This window comes from Falco punctatus (genome assembly GCF_963210335.1).
Source record: "Falco punctatus genome assembly, chromosome: 3".
In the NCBI taxonomy this organism is placed as follows: domain Eukaryota; kingdom Metazoa; phylum Chordata; class Aves; order Falconiformes; family Falconidae; genus Falco; species Falco punctatus.
This window is the reverse complement of record NC_137582.1, coordinates 61,659,992-61,674,724: the sequence shown is the minus strand read 5'-3', so window position 1 is coordinate 61,674,724 and position 14,733 is coordinate 61,659,992. Positions and strand designations below refer to the sequence as shown.

The 14,733-nt window shown below is 40.2% G+C and overlaps 1 protein-coding gene across 15 annotated transcripts in view; it reads left to right on the top strand.

The window, feature by feature from the left end:
- Positions 1 to 14,433, top strand: part of PIEZO2 (piezo type mechanosensitive ion channel component 2) — a 314,755-nt gene extending 300,322 nt beyond the window's left edge. For 14 of the 15 annotated variants that reach the window (XM_080379006.1, XM_080379005.1, XM_080379004.1 and 11 more), the window contains 8 exons: positions 109 to 256; positions 2,710 to 2,898; positions 3,338 to 3,430; positions 5,153 to 5,325; positions 7,386 to 7,502; positions 9,531 to 9,610; positions 10,976 to 11,156; positions 12,019 to 14,433. In XM_080379006.1, coding sequence (XP_080235132.1) covers positions 109 to 256; positions 2,710 to 2,898; positions 3,338 to 3,430; positions 5,153 to 5,325; positions 7,386 to 7,502; positions 9,531 to 9,610; positions 10,976 to 11,156; positions 12,019 to 12,271 — 1,234 coding nt within the window. In that variant the 3' untranslated portion in view covers positions 12,272 to 14,433. Of the gene's footprint in view, positions 1 to 108; positions 257 to 2,709; positions 2,899 to 3,337; positions 3,431 to 5,152; positions 5,326 to 7,385; positions 7,503 to 9,530; positions 9,611 to 10,975; positions 11,157 to 12,018 lie in introns of those variants that run through there. The other variant, XM_080379001.1, reaches the window with a different exon arrangement.
- The last annotated feature ends 300 nt before the right edge of the window (positions 14,434 to 14,733 follow it).

Sequence of the window (14,733 nt, the reverse complement as noted above, 5' to 3'; positions counted from 1 at the left end):
GTATTTTAACATTGACTTAATACTCCCTCTTGTCATATGTATGCTTATTGTGCTTGTTCAATGTGAGCCCCCATTTCTGATGAGTTACCTGCTGTGGTCTCCCTTCAGGTTCCGCCTGGTTCCGTTTTTGACTGAGCTGAGAGCAGTAATGGACTGGGTTTGGACAGATACCACTCTCAGTCTTTCCAGCTGGATCTGTGTTGAAGATATCTATGCTCATATATTCATCCTGAAGTGTTGGCGCGAGTCAGAAAAAGTAAGGAAGCCCCGTATGAGTGATACAGGCCTCCTCTCCACCATGCAGAAATGAGAAGAAATAATCATGAGTCCCTAAATAATTGGGAAATCAATCATAAAGGCAGTTTGTTAGAAGATACACCTGGCATTTATGTTCAGAAATATTCAGACTGTGGGGTACTTTGTGTTAGTTGGCAGTCAGCAAGTGAAACTTCAAATGGCTTCTCTTTTGTGCCTAGCTGATTTTTCCACCATTAGCGTGAACTTCACAAGCATGTGGCTGCTAGCTGAATTGCATGCCTGAGTTTCAACGCCCGGGTTGAAAGTCCTGGTACTCACACAGGCTTGTTTTGTCCATAACAACTAAATGAGTAACCTGCAGTAGCAGGGAAACTGTAGCTGAAGAGGAAGGTCAGGAGAAGGAAGACCTCATGCCTCCACAGTGTAGGTCCCAGGGACACCTGGTTCATGTAACTGCAGAGGGAACTCTGCTGCCTCCTTTATCTCAGGCGAGTCCCTGCACATCCAGAACTGAACTGCAGGCCAGATAAACCCATTTGTCTGCCTGAAATTTCAGTCTCTTTAAATCATTTAAGCTTCAGTTCAAATTAAACTTGCAAATTCTGGATTCCTTATAACCGCTATAAAGATTGCAACCATATGCTTGCTTATTTTGCCAATTTGAAAAAGAAATTAAACATTCTTTTAAGAGTGACCCAACCAGTCAGAAATTGTACATCTGCAATGAAATGGCTGTATTTTTAAGTGTTACTGACGTACTACTTTTACTATAATCCTGTCTCTTAATGGCAATTACTTTCCAAGCATGTCACTTAGATTAACTCAGAGCTGAAGTGCACACAAATCTTGCATATAGGCTTTTTCTATATGACTTCCATTTCTGCCATGAATGGGGTGTCATCAGAGGCTTCAGGAGTCAGAGGAGTAATAATCCAGTCCTACTTTGTCCATCTCGCTACACATTTTAACACTACAACAGGATCACTCTGCATGGTATGTAATACAGATCTGACATGGGAAGGTTTCCACGTCTAAGCTAACATGTGTGTGCTGATGCCACGTAGTGAAATAACTACCCATGACTTTATGAGTGTTGCTGAAGGTACTTTGATTCTCTCTGTCTGTCTCACACATTGAGTAGTGCCTAAGTACTCTGCTAGAGGCTGTCTGAGCTGTTCAGTAACATCTTTAAAGGTGCCTGAACTAATCTCATACAGACAAATAATATACTCCTGCTGATCTTGATAAGATATTTTAATGAAAACAGTATTCTGTAGTGCAAGACAAATTATTTGATACACTGCTTTTGAAAAGTAACTGATTTGTTTTAAATACAGCATTGTATTACAAATTTAATATTCTCCTAGGGCTTTATGGATTCATGTTGTAAAGCAAGAACAATTTCCTGAAAGCCGGATTCCTGGTGTGTGTTTGAGGTGCAGTGCAATACAGTGCCTCTTTATTTGGCACATGCAGTATGCAGTGCATGAAAGACAGGATCTTAAAACGCTGTGCAGAATTAAATCCTATAGAAGTATACACCAAAATAAATTGCAGTAATAGTAAGGCATTTTACAGGATGGTGAAGCTATTAAAGTATTCAGCTATGAGGCCAATAACAGAGTGGAAGTTAGGGACAAGGCAGAACAGACATGCCCTGTGATCTGCTTTGAAAAGAGAAGGCTAAAAGGAAAGTCACTTTTGGTCTCAGAAGCTGAGAAAGGGGGAGGGTGTTACATCAGCAGTGTCAAGACCAGGAACAGCAACAAAACCTTAAACATTTAAATGCAGTTGGCGTGGGATTCACTAGAAACAGATTGGTTCAAGCCTGTGAACAGCTCTTAGAAATACTGTTTGTGAGGTGTGAAATGAATGTGGAGGTAGTGCAATATCAGGCAGTCCTACTGATTGTGCATGGCAGTTGCTGGCAAACCATTTCCCCATACACACACTCAAATACAGTTTGCAGCATCTCAAGTTTTATGACAGTAATTCTGTCTTAAGGAGCTTTGAGAGAAAAATTTTTGGAAGGACAAATACAAGTGGGTCACTCCCAATAGCAGTTTTTTGAACCAATTGTTGTATCACGGTTGCTGCTGTTATTTTATGTTTGGTTCCTGTGAGCTCATACTCGCATTCATTCAGACAGAAAATTCAAATTATCTTACTCAATTTTTTCCCTTCTTTATAGTTGTGAACCACGGAGGTTTACAATATTTTTCACACAAGACACACACTTGACATGGGTTCATTTGGCAGTTTTCTCTCTTACCAGAAATTCAGTGTCTGTGCAGGTTTGGCTAAAAATCTCAAAATAATTGGACTGACACTGGGTAGCAAATTACCACAGAAGATAGGAAGCCCTAAGATCGTTGTATATTCACCCATCAAATCATACCAAGCGTACCTCTGATAGAAGAGACATTACCATGTTGCTGTTTGCTTTTGCAGAGATATCCCCAACCAAGAGGCCAGAAGAAAAAGAAAGTTGTGAAGTATGGAATGGGTGGCATGATTATCGTCTTGCTGATTTGTATTGTCTGGTTCCCACTGCTCTTCATGTCTTTAATCAAATCTGTTGCAGGCATCACCAACAAGCCTCTAGATGTATCAATCACAATAACTCTAGGAGGTTATCAGGTAAAAAAGAAGAAAGACTAAAAGCAAACTCTGTTTTTGCACTATTTCCTTGTCCCATTTCTTATTCATTTCATTGAATTGAACTCTTGCCTTATGCAAGAGAACAGGCAACTCCCACAAATGATCCCTTTTGGGTTTAAAACCACAGTTTATCACTGATGTAAAATAATACCTTCATCTTCAAGTTAAAACCATAATCTAATGTCAGTGTAATTTGAATAAATTATCCTATATCAGGTACACTGAGATAGCTGCCTACAGGCCCACATGGTAAATATAATTGGAGGTATCTTGCTTCTCAGTGGAATAATATTGTAACCTTCTCCGGTTGAATTGAGTGCCATAATTGTTTTGGACTGTGATGCACAGGATGCTGTACTGCATATGTAGCAGCTGATGCGAAGTAAATGTGACAAGTTTGTGTTCTTTTGTTTCCCAGCCTATTTTTACAATGAGTGCTCAGCAGAGTCAGCTCAAGGATTTGAATCAGACTGGTTTCAATGCGTTTCTGGGAAGCTATAGGGGTAACACTGTAAGTGAAATGTAGAATACCTCATTACTTAACAAATGTGTGCATGTTTCCATGGAGGCCTTTTCTGAGCTTTGTTTGTGTAGTTGTAAGTGGTCAGCAGCGCTGCCATCATTTTGAAGATGTTTTGATGCCAAAAAAACTCAGAATGAAGAAAACTGCTAAAAGACTTTTTGTACTTTAGCAGCAAGGTATTTATTTTCTGTGCAGGGGAGGAGGTGGTTCGCACCACAGAAACTTTCTCCGAAGTACAGGTGTGAAGCAGGCTAATTTATACATTTGACATACATGATTGCAACGTCTTCTCATGCATTATTCATGTAATTATGCCATCTCATTGCATATTAATGACGGGCAGAGTCTAGGAGGGGCCTGGCTGGAGTTTAGGCGGAGTCTTCTCTTGGCATCAATTTTCAGAGGGTCGTTCTGTCCTTCGGCCTCACTCAAGTGGTCTTCCTCAGAGTTACACTTTTCAACTTTCTTTCATAAGTGACCCTGCCAGGATCTTGTACATGAAAATGGCTTGTTACCATTTTCTTCTATTTATATGTCTAACTCTACCTAATTTATGATTTCTAGTACCTGGTACAGTGATTTCCAACAAAGGCTTAGGCCTGGGTACAGTGAGCAAGAACAGGGCCATTCAGTACTACATGCTATGGTTCCTCAGTAACCAAGTTGGGCAATCTTCTAAGGCAGGACAGAACTTTTACCTGAGACTTTTCTCAGGTGGATCTTTAGGTTTTTAGGCCTTTTTCCTTTTCAGTTTCCATAAAGAGGGATTGCATGAGTAAAGGTTTGGACAGATCGTTTGTCAGAACAGGGCTGGGTTATGGTAAGGCAAGTTACCATTAATTGAGACATCTTTGCACAAAATCATGGAAGTCAGAAACCCTAGTTGTCCTATTGCCTGAATAATTTCCTCCCCTCTAAATGACACAAACCTTCAGGAGACATGATGCTGTTGGTGTGCTGCCAAAACAAACACGCTGTGGGGACACAGCAGTGCTGGCACTTTTAAGCCCTGTCTTGTTCCTATAGCACACACGCTTTTACCGCCTAGTGAGGACATGTAGTTCTGGGAAAAGAAAGTGTCTATGGCCTAGAAAAGTTTTGACATTAAAATGTCAAAACATTTAAACATAGTCTCACTATTTTGTGGTGCAACATGCACAAAATTATCAGAAGTTTCTATAGGAAAAGGACTAGTAATAACTGTTGCATTACTAAAGTAACTGGGGTTTGATCAGATATAACTTTAAAAAAGGTGCTTGCTTCTAGCCCATTCAAGAATTAACAATTTTTAATGCTAGATCCTACCAAATAGCCCATGTATTATAGCATTAATACTGTAATCTTGATCGACTTTGGAAGTTTGGATTTTCAAGTTGCCTTATCCTTTGCAGACTTCTTTCGATGCAGAAAAGTGCTTAACATAAGACAGAGTAAAATTTCAACTTAAGTAGACTCTACAGGTTTACCTGATGAACTTTCAGACTCACTGTGGCCTATGTGGCCATCATTCTTCAAACAGCAGGGCTGTTTTTGTTTTGCCTTATTAGCTAGGCTATTCTTTATTTATTCCTCCTTCCATTTAAAGCCCCAGTTGGTACTGAGGAAAACAATCAATGCAAACCACTGCACTTACAATTAATCAAACATTGACAATTCTGCCTGATTGGTAATGTGACTGGGAAATTTTGTTTTCTTCTTTTGCACCTACAGGCTGCTTTGCAGTTTCTAGAGGGCTATGGAAAAGAAGATATAACTCTAGCAGATCTAGAGGGAAATTCAAACTCTTTATGGACCATCAGCCCTCCCAGTAGACAGAAAATGATACAGGGACTGCTGGATTTTTCAGCTGAGTTCACTGTAGTTCTTTCATGGAGCATTCAAAGGTAATTAACGTGGCTGTTCTGAGGCTGATGGATCATTTGCCAAGCGTTCATTCAGCAGAACACTTCCACGCTGCATTTTTCATTTAGTTTTCCAGCAAATTCTGTTGTACTGCAGAGCAACAAACCCTGAAAGTGAGAGGGAAAGAGATAGAGAGTAGTGATTTTGTTACCCAGCAAAACATTTGTTGCCTGCAGTTCTCAAAAAATAAAAAGGGAAGTGGAACCTTCCAAGTACATTATTTAAAAAGGCAGGGTGGAGTTTTCAATGGGACTTGAGGGGAAGGAGAGAAAAATAAGAACATTTTATCCATTTTTAGATGGAGATGTTCAAATACACTGCCCCAAACAACCATCTTGTTAGCATTTATGGGAACTGAATACTTAAACCTAGTTAAGGCAGAAAACTATGAGGAAATAAAAACAGAAGTGCACTCCTCTCTTATTAAGAGTGTCTGGAACTGACACAAACTATTTTTTAAATACACATATACTCGGAGACTTTGTTATGCAAATAGCATAACAGTGGCACAGATCCATTTTGTTGAGATCTTTGCCTGTTTACTTGCGATTCCTTTGGCCTCGGTGAGCTATTACTTTACAATGAAGTTTTTGCAAGAGGCAGCCTAGAATGTAAAGTAATTGCATGCAGGCTAGAGCACACCCAGTCACCGAGGTGGTTTGTTGGCAACCGTCTGCCAGCTGGGATCCCTGTGGACTGCTGGATTAAATTGGAATTAAGTCATCACTCCATGGAAATTAAGTAGCTTTGCAGCTCCAGTACCTACCTGTTTTGTTGGAAGTAGACACTGCATTGTTATAGCAATCCTCAGCAAAAGACTGTGCACAAGAAGGTCAGCTGAATCACTGTGGGAGCTCTGAACTCACTGGATCATTCCTTCCACATTGAACAACAGGCTTGTAATGAATCTGCAACCTTAATTCAACTTTATTTGACCCCCCCTTTTTTTCCTGGAAGCATGCGGTATTAGCTAGTGAATTACATCACTCCATCATTTCTGAACTTTATATTAATTTTTAATACTACTACTCAGTTTGCTCATATGCTTGCATAACTACAAACATTCATACACTAGTTGAAAGAGACCTTTTTCACCCTCAAATTACATCCTGTGGATTACATTATGACCGTGAATGACTGAAAGTGGTTAAGACTTACCACAGCGACCTTCCACGTTTTCTCCCTAAAGGGAAACTGCTGTCTTTCATCTAGGCCAGGAGACCACAAGCAGCTGTAAGATGAGCCTGTTGTGTCGCTCAGGCAGTGTACACACTTTCTGCCTTTGCACATCATCTGCAGGGGATGTTTCTCTGCAGCCCCCAGCAGCCCAGGAGCTGCCCTCACCCAGCTGCCGCATCCTGAGAGCAAAGCATGGCACAAGGCATTGTGTGAAGGCTGATCCTGCCCCAGCTGTGTTCTGCAGCTGGCGCGAAGACTTCGGGGAGGCAGGGGGGTCCTGTCAGCCTGTTAGCCACAGGTTTCTGCTGGGCAGAGGTGGGGTTTTGGGAAGCTGTAGCTGGCTGCAGCATCCTTAGCTTGTCTGACACAGAAAATACTCTTTCCCATTCTGTTTTAATGAGCAAAATGGCATTAATCTGCCATCATTGTCCTGTAATACATACAAAGGCATTGCCAGTGAGAAAAACATACCTTTAAGGCAGCTGCATGGCCTTTGTGGGAAAACACACCATCTCAGGTACAGGTAGCATGATGCTTGCTTTAGCAAAGACTGGGATAGCCATGGTCAGTGCAGTTAAGACTAGTTAGACAACTAGCTTTAGTGTGCAGCAAACAAATGTTTAGGTCAGGGGTCCTCAAACTACGGCCCGTGGGCTGGATACGGCCCCCCAGGGTCCTCAGTCCGGCCCCCGGTATTTAAAGAACCCCCCCGCCCGGGGTTGGGGGGGGAAACCAAGCAGCCGCAGATGGCTGCCTGCCACTTCGTCCGTGTGCCGGCCCCCTGGTTAAAAAGTTTGAGGACCCCTGGTTTAGGTTATGCCCTCGTAGGCTGACAATGTGTCTTCCCTTTTACTTACAACAGAAATCTCACCCTTGGTGCCAAAGCCGAAATAGCATCAGATAAACTCACCTTTAGTCTACGAGAGAACACCAGAAGAGAGATTGCTACAATGATGTCTGGACAGCAGCTGGAAAAGGTGTAAGTTATTTTCTTTGCCTATTTATATGCAAAGCTTCCCTTTTAAAACCTAATTTCCTAAGGAGGTCAGGCTTGTGCAGCTGTATCATTTGCCTGCCCATCCATCCTCCCTCTAATAGCTTTGGAGCCTTGTTCACAAAGGCCAACAGCATTGAAGTAGCATAATAGTAACATTAAGGTTAAAAGCTTATTTCCTATGATAAATTCAGGCTACGAAGACTACGAACACTGGAACACCACCAGCAAGCATGGTGAAGCTATTAGCTACTTTTCTTTGATTTATTGGATAAGCACAAGTTTGTTATGGTGAATTCACAGTTAAACTCTTCGAGTTACTTCAGCTTAGATGATCTGAGGCTGTTGTATTGATGATTTCTTTGTTCTAAATAGCCATCCAGACCGTATTTCTCATTGTTATTCTTGAATAGTATTAGATTAGCAAGGAAGCTTTAAATCACTGCGGTGAAAGGGTAACATCTACAGTTGTTTCTGACATCAGATCTTTTCCTGTAATGGAAATTCACAAGGCAGAAAGAGCATGCTCTTCATATGAGTATCAAACATTATTCTGTGGATATAGCCTTATAGCATTAACAGCAGTGGTGCCTCTTCAGATTTGAAAGGAGTCTGGCTCTTCCTGTTCCACCTGCTCGCGGGGGATTACTTTACAGCAGTAGTCTCTAAATACTGCTAAGCCAACATGTCATCCCTGAAGGCCACCTGATCTGATTTGTGGCCACAAGAGTTGAAAAGTTAAAGCTGAGACCAGCTGGGATAAGTGAAATCTCTGAGAGGTTCATATCTATTAGTAGGTGGAAATGAAATTAGTCTTCTCTGTGCAAAGCTATTTTTCTGCACCCACACACACTTGTATATCCAGACAGACTGCTGTTGCACATCTGATCATCACATTTAAAAAATATTCTATGCCTCTTCTACTTTTCTGTTGTGTGAGGGTACAGGAATATTTCCTAAGGTGATGTAGTGCCAAGGAGGGTAGATTTTGCTCATTTGCAGGAAGAGGTAATTAATTTGTAATTCTCTCTTTGCAGGAGGCAAACAGTAACATAGAAGATATACCCGCATTTGCTCATGTTGCAATAATATTGTTGATTTAATCCTTTTTTTACTTCGTCATAAAGAAAAAGTGGTTGTGGCAGCTAGTAGCCATTTGACTACTTCAGCAGGGAGCTTTCTGCCACCACCTCTGCTGGGACAACTTAGCTGCTGAGCTCTTCCCTATCTTTTGGGCCTGCTGGAGTGATCAGGAGGGGGTTTAAATTGGCCACCTCTGTTCTTCCGCAGCCTGGTGTATGCAATATAGCTGAGCATCACAGGACTTCCCTGAGAGCTCTCCTCCCCTAGAATTGTTCAGTCATTTGAGGAAAAAGCTAGGAAAGTATCTCTGCTTTTAATGAAATGTCTTTCTCTCTGGATGCTGGTAACTTATTCCCACTGAAAGTGATCTGATTTTTTACTCCAATGGAAGAACTTTTACAAACATCTTTCTTTTTAAGTTTGAAATCCTCCTGCAAACTGTGAAAATATTTCCTGATGAAAGATTCTGGCAAAAATTCTCACGCTTTTCAGGTGTTATTATCGAAACATCTTGCAAGTCTAAAGTAATAACTGTTCTCACCACATATTTTTCTAGCTACATATTTTTCTAGCTTGTGTACTACTGGTGGTGTGTTGCCTTTCTTTGTGCTGTTTGTATAGCTGACTATAAAAGCAGCTTTGTTAAAAATGGGAACAAAATATAAAGTCTACATTCCTTGCAAACACACATGCCCCAGGTGTGTGGGATTCATGGCGTGTGAATGGCAACATTATGGATGGAGCTCCCTGCTGAAGTACTGACAGAACATAGTTAATAAATCCAGCTACCTTTCAGATGTGACATCTGAACACTATAAAATCATAGCTTAAGCCAAGAATTACCGGGAACTGTGTAGATCCCTGTTAGTCATTTCTAAATTATTTTAGAGGTATAAAAATATGAAATATTTGCTTTCTCATTTTTTCCAGAACATTAGAGACAGTGTACCCATACTACATCAAGGCTCCTAGTGATTCTCTGGCAAAACCCATAAAGCAGCTATTGACAGGTATGTGTCCAGACCATAGAAAGCAGAGTATGGTTGAAGTGCAACACAGCACTCACACTTGCACATTCACTGAGCTGTTATGGGGCACCTCAGGCTGAAATGCACTTGCAGTGGTTTCTACCTGATGCCTGCAAGCTTGGGGAGACATTCTGAAGTAATACAGTTTAAGGCAGAAAATGCATCTGGATGTATTTTAGCTTTGTATTTAACAGTAAGGACTCCTAAGGATGAAGTCTGGCACCTTCCCTTCAAGTCTGCTTTCAGGAACTGCTTTTCATTGTTTTCTGAGCAAGTGATGACAAGCATCACTTCTCTGCATCTCCCTGCTTGCTTACAGTCAGTAGTGCCACAGGTCTGCAAATGTAGCTCTTCGGCATAAATAGTGACAATGAATGATATTTTTTTTCCACTGTTCCTTCCGTATTGGCTACAAAGAATCCAGTTTAGCTAAATCATTGAATTTCAGAGGGCTATTACCCAATCAGAATGCATACAGGTACTCACAAACATACAGAATACGTGCAAACATACATACATGCATTTGAAATATCTGTTGGGTTGGAAAAGTAGGAACAAGTCTTTATCTAAGAACACTTTGCTTGACAGAGGTTAAATTTGGCACTCGGGCGTAGTAGTAGTACTATGTAGTACATTACTGTTCAAGGTTTAGCGAGCATGATTAGATTAATTAGGAAAAATAATTCCTGAGGTTCAGCATAGCTCTGTGAGTAGCAATAAGTTACAAGTGCTACACCGTCATTAGTCAGGTCCTATCCTAAAGAACTATTAACGTGAGATTCTTCAAAAGGACTTTAATTAATGTATACACTGCTATTCTATGTTTCCCAGAAATCAGGAGGGCCAGAGTTCACCTCCTGTCTGTGTGATCAGTGTGCATAATAGGACAGTGTGCTTTTCTTGATATAAAAGTATAGCATCTTTTATACCAAGACATAAATAATTTACAGTGATAGTTTCGCTTTGACACATAGAAGCTGACCACTCTTCCTCCAACTTAAATGTCTGTCTTTAGGTCTGAAAGACAGGCATGCTGACTATCATTGACACTGTGGCCTGAAAATAATGAAATGATTTGACAGTTGTACAGAAGAAAATGTAGGTGATACAAAACATTTTATTGATTTAATGCACATTCAGATGAGATCTACAGAAGGAGAACCACAAAAGTCTTGATATTGTACTTTTGTACAGAAATAACTAAAATGATTTTTAGGATTATAACAAACCTTTACTCCTACATTTCTCAGTCATTTTATCATGCAGATGTTTGAAGTATCTGAATCAAAACAGTTTGACTTTTGCAATTCTTGGTATATATATATTAACATTTCTTTTTTTCAATAGACTGCAGATGGGAAAACATTACAGTTTCCCTGGTCAAAAATGTGTCCGATGAGGGAGTTCGTGAGTGGTGGGTTTTGAATCAGCTTGGAAAAAGATACAAAACATCTGAAGAGAGTCTTGAACTCTTCATATTCAGTGATAAAGTCAGTCCACCAAGCCTCGGATTCTTGGCTGGTTATGGGTAAGAAGGAATCTCTATGTAAAATTAAAATAATGTAGATAAGATAGAAGTAGAGGTGATTTCATTTGATGGTTTTGCAGTTTTATTTCTTTTTTGTTGTTGTATTGTTTGAACATTACAACACTTTGAAAAGGGGTTTTGTGAGATTTTCAAATTCATGTCTATTAACGTTATCTGTAGAAGGCTTCATATTTGTAAGGAATGGTATTACCCTCGATACCTCCTCTCTAGTGGGAAAAAAGGCAGAAGCACCCTTTGCACCAATTTCCTGTTGAAGTAAAATCATTCAAAAGATGTTTGTTTAACTACAGGTCAGGTTCTGCTCAAACTCTGCACAGTTTTTCTGACCTTCCCAGTCCTGTATCCAGGACCCTGGGTGTGAAACAGTTATGAAATACATCTCCACAGACAGAGGAAGGCAGGAGACATTGCCTCCTGGCACTTTGGAGAATGCCTCATAGGAGAATTATCAGGGGAGGACAGATAAACATTAGTCTGTCACCAATTATTACATATGTTAATAAAAAATATTAGATGTGAAACCTGACGGATCATTTACCTTTAGCAGCCAGCACTTGTCAGACTTCCCATTGTGACTTTCAAGTTGTAGCAGACAGGACGTAAGACCATCAGCAGCTGGGGTTAAACTAGTCAGCAGCCTCAGCTGTTTATGTTCCCAGATTTCTGTGTTCAAGAGAACTTATTTTCTTTCATCCTGCAGCACAGCAGAAACAGGATCCTAATTAGAAATTAATGTTCACTCGGTTGACAGACTTCACTTAGCCCTGTAGATGAGCTCCCTCACACTTGGCTGACCCTTTTTCAAGGCATGATTTGAGCTCTTTCCTTCCTTTCTTTTCAGCATCATGGGACTATATGCCTCAGTTGTCCTGGTGATAGGGAAGTTCGTCCGCGAATTTTTCAGTGGGATCTCTCACTCCATCATGTTTGAGGAGCTACCCAACGTAGACCGAATCTTGAAGTTGTGTACTGACATTTTCTTAGTGCGAGAGACTGGCGAACTGGAACTAGAAGAAGATCTGTATGCCAAACTGATATTCCTGTATCGTTCACCAGAGACTATGATCAAGTGGACTAGGGAAAAAACTAACTGATCTCTTTGGAGTCACACTGCGAATCAAGTTGATTTCATCTGAATTTTAAAGGAAAAATAAAAAAAGCACAATATTCTCTTAAGAGCTAAGCCTTTTATAGTTAGGTAGCAATGATTTTTCACTGACGGAGTCCTGGAAGCTACGGCCTTAGGAATCCATGCTGCCTTTCAAATTAAGGATCAACGGTGAAGAAGGTTGGATGATTTGTTGTTTTTAATGTGCCACTCCTCTACAATCTGGGGACTGCTTTGTAATTTAATCAACAAAAAGTTTGCATCTTTGTCTGGCTAATTTCATTTTCCAGACAATCGTTACAACTTAAAGAGAAAAGAAAGGAGTGAACCCACAGATGACTCCAGTGTACCTTCTTAACCCTTCCTGGAGCCATACGGATTGGATTGTGCAATATGCTGTTGTACATCACTGACTTTCAAGCTACAGTAATGGGACACTGACTAGCCTTCAGGACACCCAAGACCCAGGGCCACAGTGGGAACTGAAGACATTCTAGCCATACCCATTTGTAGAAAAGCAGAGGTTTTGATGTACAAAGGACACTGTGGACAAGCCTCTGTTAGCAAAAAGAAAACCAGTAACAATCTCTTTAAATGCCTTATTTTATTTGTACAGTCATGGAAGACGTTTCCACCAAACATCAATGACTTTTCTCAGGAAAAACAAAAAAAAAAAGCAACTGAAACTTGACAGTTCGTCAAGGTTAACCAATGGCTAGAATAATTATGGTGCAGTTCGTCAAGGTTAACCAATGGCTAGAATAATTATGGTGAATTATTGGGGTGTTCTGCTGGGCCATTCTCTTCAAAGTTACTGCTTTCCATTAGATGAGAAAAGAAAGTGATTTCAGTGACCTAAGGAGCTATGTCATTTCTTATAACCCTTTAAAGACTGAATAGTGTGTGCTTCTCTCTGCTCCCCATGACATGCTTTTTCCCATTTCGATGATTTAAGGCAACCATTGTTTTGCTGTTTGCTGAAATTCTTCTTCCAGTGTTTCAGGTATACAAAAATGTTTACATATTCCAAGTCACATTTTTACATCTGAGACGGGTTTTTTTTAAGTTCCCAAATATAGACATACGTATGAGCTTCAAAAATGGCCTTTTTCTTAAATTACTATTATTAGTGACACAAATGGCTCATTAGAGAACATTGTAGCATGAAAATTTACAATTGCGATGTAGGTTTCATTCCATGTTAAAAACAAATATTGAGAAAAAAATCATTCGGTGGGTAAGATATGTTAAAAGGGTATACTGTGTAGTTTTGATTCAGTAATGACTTAAAATAAAGCACATGTTGCAAAGTCATTTTAGAAGTATTTTTTCCTCTGCCTTTTTACATGAAATGGGAAAAGTTTGACATTCTTCTAACTCTGTGACAAATAAATCTCTTTCTTGTAGTTAGCTGCTATTTATTATATGAATGATTAGTTAATCACCGGAAAAAAAACCTAATACAACATAATTTGCTGGCACATTTTACTGCAGAACTTCATAAAACAGCACAACTAAATGAAGTTTCAACATACTCTGCTGAGTGCTTCCATGACAAATGCTGTCACAACCATTCTATACTGTGAAAACTAACATTTTGAGCACCATGAAGTGCACAAAATAGAAATCGCTTCATCATATTGTAACAATAAAATAATTTGGTGACTGGAACTCACTGGAAGACAACCTGATTTCCTCCAAAGTGTAATGGAAAGGTGGCTGCTCATACATCCAGGCAGCATTCCCCTGGTGGAGAGTTTTTTCTCCATTTCTTCCACAGGACTTGTGAATGAAAATCAAAATATACAGGGCAGCCCTGATGTAGGATCCAACAGGGATGCTAAAATGTCCTTTATGGTTAGATGGATCCTCACCTGGGTGTTCAGTGATTTTTAAGGAGAGCAACGCTGGAAGGAGAAGTGTAGAGGCTGTAATGTGTTTCTAAAGGTACCAGCCAGCAGAACCATGCTGGCCACAGTTGGTCCTGGCTCCCTTCCTGGTTCCTTTTCTTTCAGAGGCACTTCCTTTCTGGTGAGAAAAATCTATCTGCAGAATGAGCTGTACAGTTATTTTGGCTTTGCAGAAATGTGCTGCTCTTTCTTTCATGGATTGATCAAACTTTGAAAATAAAAGGATTCTTCTGTTGTTTTTTTATTTATTTTTTTAACACAACATATAGTCAAATTGGTGACACGAACTGAATAGCTAACTACAACAACAGGTGAGATCCATGCTGCTGCTGACCATCCTTTGAGCCCAACCATGCAGCAAAAGTCAAACAGACAGCCAGTTTCTAGTGGCATGCTTTAGGGAGTCAATACTGGGACCAGTACCATCTAATGCCTTTATTAACAATCTGGAGGACATCACAGCGTGCACTGCCAGCAAATTTTTGGACCACACCAAATCTGGGTCTGGGGAGGTTTGTGATAACCTGTGTCAGCTGCC